Source organism: Coregonus lavaretus (genome assembly GCF_964263955.1).
Source record: "Coregonus lavaretus genome assembly, chromosome: 25".
Classification (NCBI taxonomy): domain Eukaryota; kingdom Metazoa; phylum Chordata; class Actinopteri; order Salmoniformes; family Salmonidae; genus Coregonus; species Coregonus lavaretus.
The window spans coordinates 21,821,527-21,843,140 of record NC_140012.1 but is presented as its reverse complement, the minus strand read 5'-3'; the positions used below and the strand labels follow the sequence as shown (position 1 = coordinate 21,843,140).

Here is a 21,614-nt window from a genome sequence, read left to right as displayed (position 1 = left end):
CTGTGTCTCCCCTAGAGCAGACCTGGGCCAGAGTGATGAGGAGAGGAGACGCAGAAAAGGAGAGAGGAGGGGGAGATGATGGGAAGGAGAGAGTGAGAGAGGAGGGGGAGAGGAGGGGAAGGAGAGAGTGAGAGAGGAGGGGGAGAGGATGGGAAGGAGAGAGTGAGAGAGGAGGGGGAGAGGAGGGGAAGGAGAGAGTGAGAGAGGAGGGGGAGAGGAGGGGATGGAGAGAGTGAGAGAGGAGGGGGAGAGGATGGAAGGAGAGAGTGAGAGAGGAGGGGGAGAGGATGGGAAGGAGAGAGTAAGGAGAGAGTGAGAGAGGAGGGGGAGAGGATGGGAAGGAGAGAGTGAGAGAGGAGGGGGAGAGGAGGGGAAGGAGAGAGTGAGAGAGGAGGGGGAGAGGAGGGGATGGAGAGAGTGAGAGAGGAGGGGGAGAGGATGGGAAGGAGAGAGTGAGAGAGGAGGGGGAGAGGATGGGAAGGAGAGAGTGAGAGAGGAGGGGGAGAGGAGGGGATGGAGAGAGTGAGAGAGGAGGTGAGAGGAGGGGAAGGAGAGAGTGAGAGAGGAGGGGGAGAGGAGGGGAAGGAGAGAGTGAGAGAGGAGGCCAGAGTGAGCAAAGAGGTTTGTCATGGCAGGTTTGTCGTGGCAGAAGTGGCCTGGAGACGGTGGGGGGTCTGAGGTGTGTATGTCTGTCTGCAAGCGTGTGTCTGTGTGTGTGCGTATATATTTCCAACTGCTGTTCATGCATGTGTGTGTCTGTGTGTATGTGTAGGGGAGAGCAGACATAGCAGCCGTCCCAGCCCTAACAGCAGCAGCTGGCTCTTATCTGTCTGAGAGCCGTAGGTCTCCGTTTCAGACGGGACTCTTTTAATGGCTACACCCCCCCTGCTTACTGTCCCTGGCCAGGTCCAAGGTACCAGAGAAACATGTACACTCTCCTCAGGTAAACACTCCCAGAGGAGGACCAATTAAATCATATATCAGACACACAAGCCACAGAGGACTACCAGGCTGGTTTACATAGAAGCTACGCAGGACTACCAGGCTGGTTTACATAGAAGCCACACAGGACTACCAGGCTGGTTTACATAGAAGCCACACAGGACTACCAGGCTGGTTTACATAGAAGCCACACAGGACTACCAGGCTGGTTTACATAGAAGCCACACAGGACTACCAGGCTGGTTTACAAAGAAGCCACACAGGACTACCAGGCTGGTTTACATAGAAGCCACACAGGACTACCAGGCTATTTTTTCTAGCTTTGTACCTACACAATGGCTGTGAAATGAAATGCCTGCCTTGTACCATCACCATTGCTAATAACATGGTTAAGAAAGAAAATCACAGACAATTGTGTTTTAGAGTCTCCTGTTACTCCAATTATAGTACATGTGTTATCAGGGAAGAGAGGGACACTGCAGGGGGATATTGATAGGCATGAGAATAATTTATACTTTTATCAGAGCAAATCAGCCTTATCAGAGAAACAATGACTTTCTCACGACCAGAGGGAAGAAATGGGGAAAAATAAAAAGAGAGAGGGGGAACATCAATGACTGAGTAACACAGAGACTGGGGGAAAGGTGGAGAGAGTAACAGAGGGAGGGAGAAAGAAAGAAAGAAAGAAAGAAAGAAAGAAAGAAAGAAAGAAAGAAAGAAAGAAAGAAAGAAAGAAAGAAAGAAAGAAAGAAAGAAAGAAAGAAAGAAAGAAAGAAAGAGTGTTTGAGACAGATTCAGTGCCAATAAGGGTTAAACCCCAGTCTGGCGCTGTTCTGTGCTGGGTTCTCATTAAGGTTCCAGAGGGAACACACAGAACCCAAACTAGACGTGACAGATAAGAGGGCTGGGGCCAACAGATTCCCAGGACCACTGTAACTCTCTCTCTTTATTTTTGTCTCTCACTCCATCTTTCTCTATCGATGTCTCTTTGTCCCCCTCTCTAACAACATTTTGGAGTCGTTCTCAACCCGCCCCCCTCTCTCTCTACACTCGGTCAATCTTTCTATTGCTCTCCCTCAACCTCACAGACCCTGGGATCAGAGGGTTGAACGTGTGAGCTGGGGCTCTCTTTCCCTCCCCATTATCTATCCTTATCTCCTCTTTCTCTCTCCATCCATCTCTCTCTCAGTCCCTTGGCTGCAGCCTATCTGAATGGAATCCCAAAACACAAAAAGGGGTGCGATCACACTGTCCCGGACCCAGATTGAAGCCATATCACGCTAAAGCAAAACAGCAGGGATATTATTTGTTGTCTTTGTGGTTGTTTAGATTTCGGCAATTGACTTTGCCTCCACTTCAGTCTGGGACGACTGGCATGTGGCCACAAGGAGAGGAGGGAGAGCAGCGAGATATGCCTGGAGGCATCAGTAGAGAAGGCCCTGCTTAGGCCTAACTCCTGGTTATTATCGCAGGCTTTGCGAGGTATTCCCAAAAACTTCTGTACCCTTTAATATCTGAAAATGTAATAACTCCCGGGCCACTTTGTTGTTGTTAATGTGTGTCTATGACTAACAGTTTTGATGGATGGAAAGCACTTCAAAAATAGATATATTTAAAGAGACGATTTAGGTTATTCCAAAATGAGATTCCTCTGGCTTTAACAAGTGAGTATCAGACAGTCATATTTAGAGCTGCTGGATCGTGAGTCATTAGATATGACTTAAAGCATGATGCTTCCAGTCAGTGTCATTCCTGTCACTCTCACCAGCCCTCACAGACATATGTTGGATGGAAAGGAAAGAAAAACTCTCCAAACAAGGAGAGACTGGATAGAAAGGATGGATAGACTAGAAAATAAAATATATAGAAAGAGTGGATAGAAGAAAAGGATTGTAGACAGCGGCTAGAGAGAAAGCATGGATGAAGAAAAATAATTTATAGAGAAGATGGATATGGAGAAAGGATGGACACCCAATTGTGCACTAAATATACAAAAGTATGTGGACACCCCTTCAAGTGAGTGGATTTGGCTATTTCAGCCACATCCGTTGCTGACAGGTGTATAAAATCGAGCACACAGCCATGCAATCTCCATAGACAAACATTGGCAGTAGAATGGCATTACTGGAGAGCTCAGTGACTTTCAACGTGGCACCGCCATAGGATAACACCTTTCCAACAAGTCAGTTTGTCAAATTTCGGCCCTGCTAGAGCTACCCCGGTCAACTGTAAGCTCTTTTATTGTGAAGTGGAGATGTCTAGGAGCAACAACGGCTCAGCCGTGAAGTGTTAGGCCACACAAGCTCACAGAACGGGAGCACCGAGTGCTGAAGTGCGTAGCGCGTACAAATAATCTGTCCTAGGATGCAACACTCACTACCGAGTTCCAAACTGCCTCTGGAAGCAACATCAGCACAATAACTGTTTGTCTGGAGCATCATGAAATGGGTTTCCATGGCTGAGCAGTTGCACACAAGCCTAAGATCACCATGCACAATGCCAAGCGTTGGCTGGAGTGGTGTAAAGCTCGCCGCCATTGGACACTGGAGCAGTGGAAACGCATTCTCTGGAGTGATGAATCACGCTTCATCATCTGGCAGTCTGAATGCCAGGAGAACGCTACCTGCCCGAATGCATAGTGCCAACTGTAAAGTTTGGTGGAGGAGGAATAATGGTCTGGGGCTGTTTTTTAGATCCAGTGAAGGGAAATCTTAACACTACAGCATACAATGATATTCTAAACGATTCTGTGCTTCCAACTTTGTGGCAACAGTTTGGGGAAGGATCTTTCCTGTTTTAGCATGACAATGCCCCTGTGCACAAAGCGAGGTCCATACAAAAATGGTTTGTCGAGATCAGTGTGGAAGAACTTGACTGCCCTGCACAGAGCCCTGACCTCAACCCCATCAAACACCTTCAGGAAGAATTGCAACGCCAACTGCGAGCCAGGCCTAATTGCCCAACATCAGTGCCCACCTCACTAATGCTCTTGTGGCTGAATGGAAGCAAGTCCCCGCAGCAATGTTCCAACATCTAGTGGAAAGCTTTCCCAGAAGAGTGGAGGCTGTTACAGCAGAAAATGGGGGACCAACTCCATATTAATGCCCATGATTTTGGAATGAGATGTTTGACGAGCTGGTGTCCACATACTTTTGGTCATGTAGTGGATTTGTTTTTCCGTGTCTCCTGAGCGAGTCCAACACTTCCAAACGGCCTGGCTGAAATGAGCTGTCAACCGGGACATTCTCTCACTCAATGAACAGAGACCAGGGCCATGTTATTGTTGGTAGACGTACACATCAGTATAGAGAAGGAGAAGCCCCCACTAACTTCTGATTCAGGGTCAGATCTTCACATTCGCCTAATAGTTAAGGTTTTGATTGACAGTCGGGGTAACCTGATCCTAGACCTGTGCTTAAGGTTGCTGATTATGCTTCTTTGACAGATCGATGTAGTTAAAATATACCCTAAGGCACAGATCTAGGATCAGCTTACCCCCCCAGAGCCATTAAACCGACAACAGCGAAACTGACCCAAAATCAGCATCTAGGGGGGAGGTTAATCTCCATCCTGGTTTTGCCAGAAAACCAATGCAGGAATATGGCAGCCACGGGCCACAGACAGCTCCCTGAGTCGATCACTGTTATCTGTTGGAACGGATTCCACTTGACCCCTCAGGACACACACACACTTATTAATAGGTTTGGAAGGGTGTGTGTGTGTCTCTGTCTGTGTATGCGTGCCTGTGTGCACCTGCATGTGTGTGTTCTTATCTTCACTCTAAGGCATTCATCAGGAATGACACCTTCTGCCATTTTGCATTCAAACTAAACACACAGCTCCATGTTCTGTCTCTGTTCCTCAGGATGTTGAGAGGCTTGACTTATGCAAGTTGTCAGTAAGAAATTACACTATCGTCACGCTGCCCGATTGATTTGGTACATTGCGTTTTTATTATTTTTCCTGCGATAGGTAATATGGTCAAACAAACCTCTCTTTCTCTCCTGATTCCAAAACCTGAAACAACAAAGGAGGACCAACAGCTACAGAGTCATGCTTGCTTTTACCTCCCAGGGGACAGTCACTGCACTTTAAAAAATGCTGGTTTAAAAAAAAACAATTTGTGTTCTTTGGTAACCCAGCGCTGGGTAAATATTGGACAGAACATTATTTTGACCCAGCCAGTTGGGTTGCATGAATAACCCAACATGTTGGGTTGTTGGGATTCCCCAAACATGGGTTAATTTAACCATTAGTTGGGTGTTCTTTGTTTCCATGCTGGGTTTTGAACAAACTCCTTAGGTTATTTTCAGGAGGTGTGGCTTATTAGGGGCATGGCTTTCAGATAGCTCTTATTTGCTACCCGTGAGAGTAAATGTCATTCCTGTTCATCATGTTAAGTTTCCATACTGCAAATTGCATTTTTCTTTATTTTTCTTCTAGAATTTTAAGATTATGTATTACATATTATAATAAAGTGGTATCTATCCAACAATGGGATATCTCAATAACCCAGCACCAATAACCCAGCATTAACAACCCAACCTTGCTCTTTTTAAAGAAAACAACCCAACTAAGTGACCCAACACCTGCAACCCAGCAGTTGGGTCAACCAAACAACCCAGCATTTTTTAGAGTGTGGGTTCTGATCAACTGTTGTTTGAGGGTCGTGAAAAAACTGTAATAGCTCTCAACTCCAATGCGCATGCTCGCACGCACAGACACACACACACACACACGTCCTCACAAAAGAAGCAGTAACTGTATTAACCTCTGCACACTTCTCTTGCCAGCGTGGTTTCGGAAACTCGCATTACCGTGTTATTTGAAGGTAATTGGATAAACTGAAGCTGATTATGTGTACTCGGAGATTCAGATTATGAACCACAGCGTAAATGTTGGTTTTGACCTCAGTGGCATTGACAGTATCCATGTCCAGGAGGCATTCTGCCTTTGGGACCAGATTCAGGACCAGTTACCCAGTAAGTATGTAGAGGTTAACATGAAAAATTATAATTAATGGATTAATTATTTACATTTAGGCATTCTACTCTAAAACAGCTCCTAAACGCTTAGGTATACAGTTGAAGTCGGAAGTTTACATACACTTAGGTTGGAGTCATTAAAACTCGTTTTTCAACCACTTCACACATTTCTTGTTAACAAACTATCGTTTTTGCAAGTCGGTTAGGACATCTACTTTGTGCATGACACAAGTAATTTTTCCAACAATTGTTTACAGACAGATTATTTCACTTATAATTCACTGTATCACAATTCCAGTGGATCAGACGTTTACATACACTCAGTTGACTGTGCCTTTAAACAGCTTGTAAAATTCCAGAAAATGATGTCATGGCTTTAGAAGCTTCTGATAGGCTAATTGACATCATTTGAGTCAATTGGAGGTGTACCTGTGGATGTATTTCAAGGCCTACCTTCAAACTCAGTGCCTCTGCTTAAGATCATGGGAAAATCAAAATAAATCAGCCAAGACCTCAGAAAAACAATTGTAGACCTCCACAAGTCTGGTTCATCCTTGGGAGCAATTTCCAAACGCCTGAAGGTACCACGTTCATCTGTACAAACAATAGTACGCAAGTATAAACACCATGGGACCATGCAGCCGTCATACGGCTCAGGAAGGAGACGCGTTCTGTCTCCTAGAGATGAACGTCCTTTGGTACGAAAAGTACAAATCAATCCCAGAACAACAGCAAAGGACCTTGTGAAGATGCTGGAGGAAACAGGTACAAAAGTATCTATATCCACAGTAAAACGAGTCCTATATCGACATAACCTGAAAGGCCGCTCAGAAAGGAAGAAGCCACTGCTCCAAAACCGCCATGGAGAAATGTCCTCTGGTCTGATGAAACAAAAATAGAACTGTTTGGCCATAATGACCATCGTTATGTTTGGAGGAAAAAGGGGGAAGTGGCAAGCCGAAGAACACCATCCCAACCGTGATGCACGGGGGTGGCAGCATCATGCTCTGGGGGTGCTTTGCTGCAGGAGGGACTGGTTCACTTCACAACATAGATGGCATCATGAGGAAGGAAAATTATGTGGATATATTGAAGCAACATCTCAAGGCATCAGTCAGGAAGTTAAAGCTTGGTCGCAAATGGGTCTTCCAAATGGACAATGACCCCAAGCATACTTCCAAAGTTGTGGCAAAATGGCTTAAGGACAACAAAGTCAAGGTATTGGAGTGGCCGTCACAAAGCCCTGACCTCAATCCTATAGAAAAGTTGTGGGCAGTACTGAAAAAGCATGTGCGAGCAAGGAGGCCTACAAACCTTACTCAGTTACACCAGCTCTGTGGGAAGCTTGTGGAAGGCTTTCCCAAACGTTTGACCCAAGTTAAACAATTTAAAGGTAATGCTACCAAATACTAATTGAGTGTATGTAAACTTCTGACCCACTGGGAATGTGATGAAAGAAATAAAAGCTGAAATAAATCATTCTCTCTGCTATTATTCTGACATTTCACATTCTTAAAATAAAGTGGTGATCCTGACTGGCCTAAGACAGGGAATTTCTACTAGGATTAAATGTCAGGAATTGTGAAAAACGTTTAAATGTATTTGTCTAAGGTGTATGTAAACTTCCGACTTCAACTGTACATGTAATGTACTTAGGTCTATAGAGACGTCATGCAGTAAGACAAAAGAGGCCCCACCGCAGAACAAAGCATGTAACAGTTGCTCCGAGATCAGACACACACCTTCCCTAAACTCTGCGCTCATCTGATCACACACATATATTCCATTAGCTCAACGGATCACACACACACAATCCCATAGCCGTGCTCAGATCTGACTCACAATGCGGGCCGTGTGGGGTGAGATAGTGTAGTGTGTCACCACGACCAGCGGTGTCACACTGTCTCCCTCTCCTCCCACCGCCAGGGTGAGGGATGATATTACTGGACGCCTGTCGGCTGAGCAGTGGACCAAAGCCATGATCAGAAACCAGAGGACTTACAGACGCCACATGGGAAGGAGGGAGGAGCAGGGGGAAGAGGGGAAAGAGGAGGAGGGGAAAGGGGGATGAAACAACAACCAAAGTTCAGGCTAGAGCATAGACTAATGATGTTCTAGGGACAAGCTTACATTTCAGGTCATCATTACACACTAGGCTGCCTGAATTAACCAAATAGGCTAAATAGATTAAAAAAGGACTGTTACCTTCCCAAAAGGCCTACAATACAGTAGATCAGACATCCCACTGGTAGTCCAATGAATGCCACACACAATACACAACCCAACCCCCAAACACACACTCTCCAGCCCCTCTCTGATAAGCCCCTGGCAGGTGTCAGCTGTCTGAGGAGGCTCCTGGGGGAGAGACTCCCTGATTACCCCTCTGACTGACTGACTGATTTGACAGCCATGTTGTCTGTTTTTCAGTCTCTGGTGGGGTACACCTAGCCACAGTGTTGACAAGGAGGCCATTCACTAACAGCATACTTCACACAGACCTGCTAACTGACTGCTGTGTGTGTGTGTATGTCCGTGCGTGTCAGTCTGGCCGACTGAAAACTTGACAGTTAAAGAAATGTCTCTCGAGACCCTGTCTTGGCCGAGGTAGCACTTCACATCAACTTTATCTACCGACTCTGACTTGGAATCAGACAGCAAGTGATTTATAAGAGGAGTAAAAGATACTGGATTAGTGAGACAGAATCAGAGACGCAAGTTGTTATCTGTGTGAATGTGTCTGTTTTAGTAATGGAGCCATTAGCAGAAGAGATAACATACAGCTTGCGCTGGGAGAGTGTTTTCACCTCTTGACTTCCAGGGGAAATCTACCGCCTGGGTGCAACAGTCAAACCAGGCCCACCACTGTGACAAGAGGTTAAACACACATAGTGCCATACCATTTCCAGGGCCCATTGTACAAAATAGAATGTTCCATTTCCAGGTGAAGAAAAACCATCTCATCAGCTTGGCCCAATGTACTGGTATGCCAAAACGTAATTTATTCATATTACAAATACCAAAGCCAGTCTGCCGTATTCTTAGTAAATATTGAGTTGTGTCCAGCACAGTGAAATCTAATTAAAACATGGGTGGTTTTCAGTGTGGGAGAGGTTGTAGTGTACACTGAGAGACAGACTTGTGAGTGAGGTGGTGTGTTTGTGTGTGTGTGTGCACGCGCGCGTCCGTGTGTATGTGACCTTGTGTTGTAGGGCTTCGCTGTGTATTTAGGTGGAACATTGAGCAGCGTGGAGGTTCTTATCACCCCTGTCTGTTTTGGAGGGGAACACACATCGCCTGCCTGGAGGGATCGCTGCCTGGCCTGGCCTGGAATGTCCTGCTGGAAACATCTGCTATTGGCTGAACACGACAGGTCAGAGGTCACCTGTCAGGATGCTGGTCAAACTCTACGCTGACAGGAGACGTGAGTGTAGAGGAGATAGATAATAAGATATTCAGTTGGTTTCTGGACCAGAGAGATGAATGGGGAGGAAGATAAGAAAAATTCAAGAATACGAGATGTTCAATTCCTGTGTGACAGGAAGAGAGAGAACAAGTCCTCAGGTGTCAGCCAAAATTGCTCATCAAGCAAGCTTGGTTCATTGAACTGCCTTCAGTGCAGTGGGTCTACATTTCTGTTTTGATGTACTGTATCGCATGCAGCTAAGATGATAATTCGCAAACAGTTTCTTCCTCACTCCTACCCTCCTACTCCTAATTTCATTGGAATGCCCACTTGCAAACAGTTCAATATCACAAGACAGTGGTCCATATAAAACAAAAGCAAACCTTCGACCCAAAACCCAAATCCTTCTTAAACTCTTCTTCAATTTTAATGAAAATTCCACTCAGGTGTGTTGGAGATGATGGACAATGTAAAATAAATAAAGACATATTATCGAAGTACCAGAGTCTTCCCAAAGATTTAATTGCAGCCGTTTTTGACCTGTGATGAACAGTCAGCTGCATGCTTCACTGATAGGATCTCCAAAGTAATGGCTCGGGCCGACCAAAATCTCAATATGAGTTGGTATTCTGTTGTTTTTGCTCTAGCCAATTCCCATAGTCAAGCGGCTGGTATGTCAGCTGAAACCTTTAAAAATACGAGCCTTGCAGCCTCTCTGCTGTGTTTTGTTTGGCCTATGGGATAGACAGCTTTCAGGAGGAGACATCTGAGGCAGCATGTGATGGATTCTCTGCTCTCCACTTTAATGAAGACCACATCCATAACCAGACGAGGAGGCTGGGTCTATTGGACTGACTGGGTGTGTAGGCCTACCAACCACTGCACTGGTTCATTCTACTGTCTCTGCAGGTGAACCACACTTTGGGTCTATCGTTTATTCACATGACCTCGACTAACCTGTACCCCCGCACACTGACTCGGTACCGGTACCCCCTGTATATAGCCTTGTTATTGTTATTCTATTGTGTTACTTTTTTTTTTTTTTTTTTACTTTAGTTTATTTAGTAAATATTTTCTTACCTCTTGAACTGCATCGTTGGTTAAGGGCTTGTAAGTAAGCATTTCACGGTAAGGTCTACACCTGTTGTATTCGGCGCATGTCACAAATACAATTTGATTTGATTTGTGGGAGGTAATAGATGGCTTCGACATTTCACTCAATTGTCTCCCAAAGCACTTTGTGTTGTGTTAGTTTTTTTTTTACAAGTGAAGCACTCCATTATGGTCTTTCTTGAGTTTGCAACTACATCAAGAGAATAGAGGTAAGGAGCAAAACTGGGATATCTTTCTATTAAACACAATCAAGCTTTTAAAACTTCATTTTTGGAAGAACAATTTCCAGACTTATCTAACCGCAGTAAGTCTTATTCCAAACACCTGTTGAGGTTTGGTTGCCTGAAAATCAAATGGAAACCTTGTTGTGCGTTCCGCCCGCCTCACTGACTATGTTAGGTCCCCAGGACAGGTGAGAAGGTTCTGAGGCATACATGCCTTCATGCTGGGAGGGAAATCATAAAACAGATTATATTACTTTTTTATAGATTAATAAAGTGCCTTGATGTTGAGAGTCTGTGTTGCTGTCTACCACACAAATCACATTGCTTCAAAGTGCTTCAAAAGGAGGCATGTGGGACCTGGCGACTCCATTTTGTGTTTGTTGGCCTGCTTGTTGATATGAGTTCTTTATACCCTATAATTGTTTTGATTTACTCATCATTGTCCAGGGTACCGGGCTGTCTCGGGCCTGGTCTCTGTTTGCACTCCTATCATCCACAGCATGTCTATAATCACAACCATGTGCTTTCCCATTCAAATTAACATATGGTTCTAACTTTCCCCCTATTTTGACTAATACATACCTGGGTTGCTGACTAGTAAAACTGTAAAATGAATTCTTCTTTTGTTATTTGCAACACATGAGGATGATTTGGGAGTGGGGAGTGGAGAGGGAGGAATGTTACTGAGAATGATTTCACCTTGCATGCAACCCGACTCCATCCCTCTACCCTTTATTAATAGTCTGATTGTGTACCTTTGTTACATAGTTGGTACCACAAAGATGTTTATATTCTCCTCTGGTTTTCTCTGTATCTTTGGTTTTAGCAGGTGTACCTCTCTATCATTCCAACATCTTTATCAGGCTTGTATGGCAGAGAAAAGCTTTAGAAACAGTGAAGAATGAAGCCCCACATCTAAAACAGACAGAAGATGCAATCAATTTCATCTGAGAACTTCCTCATACAGCATTCATCCCATTCACATACAGTGCATTCGGAAAGTATCCAGACCCCTTGACTTTTTCCTCATTTTGTTATGTTACAGCCTTATTGTAAAATGGATTAAATACATTTTTTTCCTCATCAATCTACACACAATACCCCATAATTACAAAGCAAAAACAGGTTTTAAATGTTGAAATTTTTCAGCCATTCCTGAACCTGCGACAAAAAACAAGCTACATATGGACAATACCAAAACAAATGATTTAACGATTGTCTCTTCACAGCAAAATCTGCAGAGCTGGTATGGTTGTATCCCCCATATACAGTGTATTTTTCCAAATTTTTAACGTTACAGCCTTATTCTAAAATGGATTAAATTAAAAAATGTCCTCATCAATCTACACACAATACCCCATAATGACAAAGCAAAAACAGGTTTTTAGACATTTTTGCTAATTTATTAACACTAGGATGCATATGCCGGGTCAAAATGACCCGGCCTAATGTTGTTTTTTTTTGCTGTATTGATCCCCCCTCAAAATGTAAACATCTAATATTCCAGGAGTTCCTTAAATAATGTGTCTTTAATGTTCTAACATCCTAGTTTTGTTTTTTAATTTCTTATTTTAAGTAAAAATAGTTTTTGCATCACTACGCCAAGTTTTCATATGTGGGTCAAATATGACCCGTATGCATTTCCTATGGAATTCACTGCTGTGCACTCATCAACCTTACCTTTCTTTTTGCTACAACAATAAAATAAATGTAATTAATAAAGTATGTATTAAATATCTTGTTTTTAATGTTCATTAATCCATTGGTGTCATCCAATTCAGATGACACAGACTATGTGCCTGTTGGTCAAGTTGGAGTTGTGGATGCACCTGGTAGTCCAGCTATCCTAGATGATTCTACAGATGGAGCGGACTCCTCCTCTGAGGAGAGTGAAAACCAGTCAAATAGACTGAGTAAAAAGGGGTCTTACTGAAGGGAATTGTTAGTGTTGTCGTTTATATTGATGATGAACTTTGGATTTTCAAATAAATGTTTTGAAATATTATAAAAGACGTTTAAGGTGGTTTTATTTTGTTCTTCACACTAAAAGGTTGAATGTGAAACTTTGACTGTAACATTGATTGTAAGAAAACTATGCTAATAATTTCAATAGCCGTCATGAATTTTCATAATATGTTATCATTGAAATGTGTATCAAACTGTTGAAGAGCGACTAAAAACATTTCAAACAAATCATCACTCAAAATAATTATGTTCCACAAAATTGATAATATTTTAGACCCATATAAATAAAACACATATTACATTATCGGGTCATTTTGACCCGGCATATGCATTCTTGGGGTGTCATGTTTACTATGCATCCTAGGGTTAAAAATACAAAACAGAAATACCTTATTTACATAAGTATTCAGACCCTTTGCTATGAGACTGTCTATATAAGGTCCCACAGTTGACAGTGCATGTCAGAGCAAAACCCAAGCCATGAGGTCGAAGGAATTGTCTATAGAGCTCCGAGACAGGATTGTGTCGAGGCACAGATCTGGGGAAGGGTACAAAAATGTTTCTGAAGCATTGAAGGTCCCCAAGAACACAGTGTCCTCCATCATTCTTAAATGGAAGAAGTTTGGAACCACCAAGACTCTTCCTAGAGCTAGCCGCCCGGCCAAACTGAGCAATCAGGGGAGAAGGGCCTTGGTCAGGGTGGTGACCAAGAACCCAATGGTCACTCTGACAGAGCTCCAGAGTTCCTCTGTGGAGATGGGAGAACCTTCCAGAAGGACAACCATCTCTGCAGCACTCCACCAATCAGGCCTTATGGTAAAGTGGCCAGCCGGAAGCCACTCCTCAGTAAAAGGCACATGACAGCCCGCTTGGAGTTTGGCAAAAGGCACCTAAAGGACTCTCAGACCATGAGAAACAAGATTCTCTGGTCTGATGAAACCAAGATTGAACTCTTTGGCCTGAATGCCAAGCATCACGTCTGGAGGAAACCTGTCACCATACGTACGGTGAAGCATGGTGGTGGCAGCATCATGCTGTGTGGATGTTTTTCAGTGGTAGGGACTGGGAGACTAGTCAGGATCGAGAGAAAGATGAACGGAGCAAAGTACAGAGAGATCCTTGATGAAAACCTGCTCCAGAGCGCTCAGGACCTCAGACTGGGGAAAAGGTTCACCTTGCAACAGGACAACAACCCTAAGCACACAGCCAAGACAATGCCGGAGTGGCTTCAGGACAAGTACAGTGGGGGAAAAAAGTATTTAGTCAGCCACCAATTGTGCAAGTTCTCCCACTTAAAAAGATGAGAGAGGCCTGTAATTTTCATCATAGGTACACGTCAACTATGACAGACAAATTGAGAAAAAAAATCCAGAAAATCACATTGTAGGATTTTTTATGAATTTATTTGCAAATTATGGTGGAAAATAAGTATTTGGTCACCTACAAACAAGCAAGATTTCTGGCTCTCACAGACCTGTAACTTCTTCTTTAAGAGGCTCCTCTGTCCTCCACTCGTTACCTGTATTAATGGCACCTGTTTGAACTTGTTATCAGTATAAAAGACACCTGTCCACAACCTCAAACAGTCACACTCCAAACTCCACTATGGCCAAGACCAAAGAGCTGTCAAAGGACACCCGAAAACAAAATTGTAGACCTGCACCAGGCTGGGAAGACTGAATCTGCAATAGGTAAGCAGCTTGGTTTGAAGAAATCAACTGTGGGAGCAATTATTAGGAAATGGAAGACATACAAGACCACTGATAATCTCCCTCGATCTGGGGCTCCACGCAAGATCTCACCCCGTGGGGTCAAAATGATCACAAGAACGGTGAGCAAAAATCCCAGAACCACACGGGGGGACCTAGTGAATGACCTGCAGAGAGCTGGGACCAAAGTAACAAAGCCTACCATCAGTAACACACTACGCCGCCAGGGACTCAAATCCTGCAGTGCCAGACGTGTCCCCCTGCTTAAGCCAGTACATGTCCAGGCCCGTCTGAAGTTTGCTAGAGTGCATTTGGATGATCCAGAAGAGGATTGGGAGAATGTCATATGGTCAGATGAAACCAAAATATAACTTTTTGGTAAAAACTCAACTCGTCGTGTTTGGAGGACAAAGAATGCTGAGTTGCATCCAAAGAACGCCATACCTACTGTGAAGCATGGGGGTGGAAACATCATGCTTTGGGGCTGTTTTTCTGCAAAGGGACCAGGACGACTGATCCGTGTAAAGGAAAGAATGAATGGGGCCATGTATCGTGAGATTTTGAGTGAAAACCTCCTTCCATCAGCAAGGGCATTGAAGATGAAACGTGGCTGGGTCTTTCAGCATGACAATGATCCCAAACACACCGCCCGGGCAACGAAGGAGTGGCTTCGTAAGAAGCATTTCAAGGTCCTGGAGTGGCCTAGCCAGTCTCCAGATCTCAACCCCATAGAAAATCTTTGGAGGGAGTTGAAAGTCCATGTTGCCCAGCGACAGCCCCAAAACATCACTGCTCTAGAGGAGATCTGCATGGAGGAATGGGCCAAAATACCAGCAACAGTGTGTGAAAACCTTGTGAAGACTTACAGAAAACGTTTGACCTGTGTCATTGCCAACAAAGGGTATATAACAAAGTATTGAGAAACTTTTGTTATTGACCAAATACTTATTTTCCACCATAATTTGCAAATAAATTCATTAAAAATCCTACAATGTGATTTTCTGGATTTATTTCTCATTTTGTCTGTCATAGTTGACGTGTACCTATGATGAAAATTACAGGCCTCTCTCATCTTTTTAAGTGGGAGAACTTGCACAATTGGTGGCTGACTAAATACTTTTTTCCCCCACTGTATATGAAGGTCCTTGAGTGGCCCAGCCAGATCCCGGACTTGAACCCGATCGAACATCTCTGGAGAGACCTGAAAATAGCTGTGCAGCGACGCTCCCCATCCAACCTGAAAGAGCTTGAGAGGCTCCACAGCAAGGAATGGGAGAAACTCCCCAAATACAGGTGTGCCAAGCTTGTTGCGTCATACCCAAGAAAACTCGAGGCTGTAATCGCTGCCAAAGGTGCTTCAACAAAGTACTGAGTAAAGGGTCTGAATACTTATGTAAATATAATATTTCAGTTGTGTTTCTTTTATATATAAATTTGCAAAGATTTCTAAAAACCAGTTTTGCTTTGTCATTATAGAGTATTGTGTGTAGATTGATGAGGTAAAAAACAACAACTATTTAATCAATTTTAGAATAAGGCTGTAACGTAACAAAATTTTTAAAAAAAAGTCAAGGGGTCTGAATCCTTTCCGAATGCACTGTAAATGTCACACATATTATCAATAACTGAGAATTCAGAATGATCTCTATATCTTTGTCTCTTTCTCCCAGAGTGTAATGAGGTCGCTCTCTTTCGTTCCTCCTCTCCTGTTAGCTGGATCAGAGCTGTATATTGTGTTTCTGTTTTCCTTTCCACTGAGAGGATTTCTCTCCTTGGTCAAATTCACCATCTAAAACTCTTGTATCCACAATACAACACCTGGAAAAAGAAACTCTCCATTAATCTCCGCTGCCCTAAGAATCTGCTGTGTTTAAAGCGCTAGCTCCTGTCTACCAAACCACATGTGAGAGCTGGGCCAGCAGCGTAGCGCACCGTGGCAGGCTAGCAGGCGCACACAGCTCTTTGTTTTACAATAACTCTGTGGGTTAGTGTCAGGTCATTGTGGCCTTTCTTGACTGAGCGTTTTGTTTAATATGCCACTGTAAATATCTAATAATAGAATACACTGGAAGTGATGGCCTCATATTTACCGGCAGAGCGCGAGGCGATGGTTCTAGAGAAAGAGTTTAATTTCAGTTATCTTTATCTTCCTGGTGAAGGGCTGATGAATTAATAATCATGCCGTGCCTTAGATGAGATCAATGGCAATGTTTACGCAACGGCATTTAATCATACCGTATCGCACTGATTATGGATAACGCTGAGACTACATGCTACGAACTTAAGCTACCCAAATCTTTACTCACTTTGTGTGTGTGTGTGTGTGTGTGTGTGTGTGTGTGACACAGACCAAACAACAAAGTTAACATCAATTCCAGGTAACCTTTAAGCTTCTTTAATGAAGTTAATAGGTCCGCCTCTAGTGATAGATGATTTTGAGGCAACAATTGCTCTCCTAATTCACCCACATTAATCCATGATTTCCTATTTTGTCAAACCACTAAGCTCGATCCATGGTATTCCCATCTGATTGCTACTTTCCTGTTGGCAGAGGCTTAGATGAGCAATAGCTTTCAATTACCTCTTAATTCACTCCGAATTTAGATTCTACTCTCAAATACAATCCACATTGCTTTTCAGCCCACATCAAGCCAGAGAGACAATCATTACTATAGACAAGCATTGTGTTATCACACAATACTGCTAATCGTTTGTACTAGATTCATGACAGAAAATATGACAATTCAGATTGGTTTCAGTCCAGCCAAGAGACCATGTTTCAGTAGTACAGTTTAGCTGGCCCATCTCTTCAATGGATCCTGATTCGATGGAATGGAACTTCATACAGTAATGGAATGACTCCTTGAGAGGTGTGAGTGGCAGAAGAGCAGCTGGTCCATCACAGGGACTCATGGTTAAGGATTCAATCTGTGACATCATCTCATGTCGTTAATTAGCTGTTGGAGATCGAGGGCAGACGCACCACTATATTAGTGCCACCTCATCCACTTAAACTACATTCAGAGTGAACCATAGTACGTGTCCTAATGATGACGTGTCCTCAAGGTCAATTATGAGGGAATAAATGACGAAGAGTTAAATCTACTCCAGAGAGGGTCTGCTCTCTCTCTCTCTCTCGCTCTTTCTCTCTCTCTACTACAACTGCAGTCAGTGCCCCTTATTTATATTAGCTGCAAACCAACTTCAACTGTACATTCCAGCTAGGTGAGCATAGACTTGGCGAAGGGGGAGCCAAATATTTTAAAGCTTACAACAAAAAGTCAACTATCGATGTCCAGTCAACATGCAGGCAGAACTCTTGGCATAGTACAGAAAATTTTTGCAACAAAGGTAACGATGCCGTATTTATGTGGCTGAGCTCAGAGGTCCCTGCTAGTACACGTTTCAATAAGGTTTTACTGTAATACAAGCACAATGTGAAACCAATTACCAACCAGCCCAGGGTCGGTCGGCACTACAAACAGTGTTTCCTGGCCTCTCAGGTTTTATACCCTATGTCGCTCAGATACAACTATTTATTTTTCTGTTCTCCCATTCAGGGGGATTTTCACCACACGTTTAATAAATAATAAATGTGTTTACGGCTGGTCTTGCGAACTGAGGTAATATTTGCCCAGAGAAATGCTCGATCCATCAACTAATCCTCCATCGTCTTCGAGCCTTTCTCCGTTCGGAGCTGAGCGGCGGTCCGATGATGAATGAACATGTGAGTAATTTCACGGTTGAATTAAGAGCTTAAAACAACAGCAGAGGAAAATACATCGGCACACATTCCTAATGAGAAAATGGTGGGCCCTAGCTGTTATTGTGTTTTTATTTCACATCTGAGATATAGCTTTTGGCAATCGTGTAGAAAGCACTTTTTGTAAGATGAGAGCACATGCCAAGAAGTAAACAAATGCTTAGAACAGAACATTACCATCTCCACTGAAGTATTACCGCTGTAACCTTGTCTTCAGATCTCTGGCGTGAGACATACATTTGTTTGGCAACATAGCCATTCACCGGGTGGATGATATGAGGGGAACATCAATGTACTCATGATGACATTTCATTAATCAGTCCTCAAATCATTAGTGTGAAAACGGTGTGTGGGTCCACTTAACTGACCCGACCCAGGATCCCAATTATCCCAGTGATCAAGTGATCGTCTCCACACTTCATTGGCCAATCTGCTCCAGATGGGTGTAATCTCCCATCCGTGGACCAATAATCCTCACCAAATCACCATGGAATCCACATGAAAGCAAGGCATGCAGGGAGAAGAAGGTGCGGCATGCCACGGAACCCAGATTGAAACAATATGGTTCTCCACTGCAGGTGTTGGAGAACCCAGCCGTGCCAAACAACCTTTTTCCCTCAGACCTCTCCTCCTCATCTCCTCCTCCCTCGTTTCGACAACTGAAAATAGTATTTTTTTCCAGATTTCTATCAGGTGGGTTTGTTTTCACATGAAAACCCTGTGAAGAATTACACTCGCACTGAACCACCTTACAAATCGGTAACCGGAACGCTACCCAATCAAGATCTTTGATGTGGGGCCAGTGAGATTTGATTGCAAGTTTATGAGGCTTGTACTCTGGAAATACCTATCCCATATATAAAAGGATATCACTATTGGACTCTTCAATCTAAATTTCAGGAAGTCAGTTCTTGGTTGAAGTGTTTTAAGTCTCAAGTGATGGGAGTAATCGATCATTTGAATCAACCTGCTCTTGAGAAGGTAATCAGACATTTAAGGGGTTACATGAAAACAGCTGACTTGGGGTGTATATCAATAGTGAAATCGTGGCTTCATTTCCATGTTTCCTCTCCTTCATCTGCATTGATCTGGAAGATAAGGATCTGGATCCATTAGGAACTTGCTGTCCAGCTCTTTTATGCCAGTACAGAATAGAGGAAAGGAGACAAGGAGAGGAAACCACTTAAGACATAAAGTCCTCTGACTGAGTCACGTCATACATACTGAGTAGTGGAGGAGGCAGATTTCTGTGTTATTTCATTGCAGTGAAAGATGCCCTATGAGCTACAATGGGAGGGTATAGGCATCTGTTGCCAAACTTGTGTGAATGATGCCATCCTGTGGACTCTTTCAACACCTTAAAAGACGTGGTATGACTTGGCAAGAGTTCTAGCCCTCTTTTCAACTCTAAATCACGATATAAACAAGATACAAGATACAACAAGTCAATTCAAAGTATTTTTAATGTATAAACCTGGCAGACATTCTTTGAAATTAATAATGCTGCATGTTGACCTTTAAACAACATATTAAAAGTCTACATTAAAAGTTTCCCCCTTCACAATCATAGCACTGATTAAATCAAGTTATTGCAGGCTGTGCTTTTCCACTTGAACCGACTAGGGTGGTCATATGTGATGCTGCGTTTAGGAGTTACAAGGTTATACCGACTGCCAGAATCACACGTGAGAAGCATTCATTCACCTCACCACCCCGAGAGAGAACAGGAGAGTTCTCATGATTAGATGCCGACTAAGAACATAACTGTCTGGCTAGAGGCCAAGTTTGAGACACTGCTGGGTTTATGTTAACACACACACACAGATGTGCACACACACACAGAGCATGAGTGCTGTGCGTGTCCCAGTGGTGCTTGCTGAGGGAGGTGTGTATTGCGTGTTTCCGCGGCTTGTTGCTGTTAAAGAGGTGTGAGGGCGGCTGCGGACTGCAATAAAATCCTAGACGGTCACTGTAACCGTCTTCTTGTTGGGATCTAACTCCTGTAAAACTGGACTTACATTTCAGCTCTTAACTGTATTTTCCCTGCAGACATTTACAAAGTGTTAATTTACAATGAGCCCTAGAAAGCAGACATTGGGATTATCGTATCACCATTACATAGTTGCGTAAATTAAAAAGGCGACTATGACCAAATCAGCCTTATCTTTACTTTATATTTGGACTCTGTCGTCAAGTCTTTGGCAAGAGCACCGGGAGACATGGTCAAGATCCTGAGGCATTTTACTGTTGTTTTTTTCTTCTCCACTCTCTCTCTCAGGACTGATTTGAAAGAAGAAGAAGGGCGAGAGAGGAGAAGAAAATGAATGGCTAAAAGTTGAGGAGATTCCAGTTTATGTTTGTCTGTCTCTTCCATTACTTTTAGCCACTCATGACATCATGGAAAAGAAGTGAGGAGAGGAGAGGAGTGGGCTTGAGGAGGAGTGAAGTGGGAAGAGGCTGTATTTCTCTCACCGTTGTTTCATTTGTTTCGCAGGGAGTCCAAGGGGATACATCATTCTAAAAATACACGTTTATTTCACTGGATTCCTCAAATACTTTCATCTTCAGACCCTTGTGATGCCAGTGGCATTTAAGCTGGTTTGATTAGGGCTGTGAAGTCGAAAAACAGAGCGTACAGATATTTCAACGCAGATTAATCATCAGGTGGCTTTAATAAAATGTTCAAACAATCCTGTTTTATCTGGCGCGGGAAGGAACTTGGCAGGGACTCACCGTACATACTTACCTATTTATCTGGTATGTATGTTGGTAGAAAATATAAGTGATTTACTTTAAAGAGGCCTGTATGTAACTTGAAGTTACAAAATAAAATAACCTAAATTATTTTATTTCTTAGATTGACGAGAATCTTGATATGATTTGTTATCTTGCGTGATTGATTCAGCCAATCCAATCAATCTGCTGATCACTATCGTTAGTATCATTGATATTGTCAACATCTCGGGTGAATTGGTCTACAGCCAGCTAAACGTGGAAAATTAAGGTTATACCTGGGATTAGCATTCAAACCAGTGACCTTGTAGTATGGCAAGCTTTTTACATAGTACTTACAATTGTTATTCCTGTTTACGTTTTAATTTAATTTGAATTATAACTAATATTATTGAAACTCACCATTCTTGCCCCCATTGGTTGAGGGATGCTTCCTGGTTGTGTTGTTTCTGGTGTCCTTCCTGTCCCGGGGGTCCTCATCGTCCTCTTTAGTCTTTAGGTGTCCAGTACTTTGCCTGTTCTCCTTACTGTGGACAGACGGCTCAGTAGTTTTCACTGCATTCATGTCGCACACTGCGATGCTGTGTTCCCCTCTGGATGACTCCTTTACTGGGGGTCCCCCTGTCAGAGAGAGAGAGGACACATCCTGTCACGACTCCTTAGGCTGATGTCATAATATCAAAGAGACCACCGTGCTGGATATTGTTGCTGCCTCAGCGTCTGTCAACTCCAGGTTAAAAACAACAACTGGTCAATTCAAATCCAACTGACGTCACA

General features: G+C 43.3%; 1 protein-coding gene across 1 annotated transcript in view; it reads right to left on the bottom strand.

Moving 5' to 3' along the window:
• Positions 1 to 21,402, bottom strand: part of myocd (myocardin) — a gene marked incomplete at its 5' end in the record, with an annotated part of 58,896 nt that extends 37,494 nt beyond the window's left edge. Inside the window, 1 exon segment of the mRNA XM_084141465.1 lies at positions 21,240 to 21,402. Coding sequence (XP_083997591.1) covers positions 21,240 to 21,402 — 163 coding nt within the window.
• Between the last annotated feature and the right edge of the window lie 212 nt (positions 21,403 to 21,614).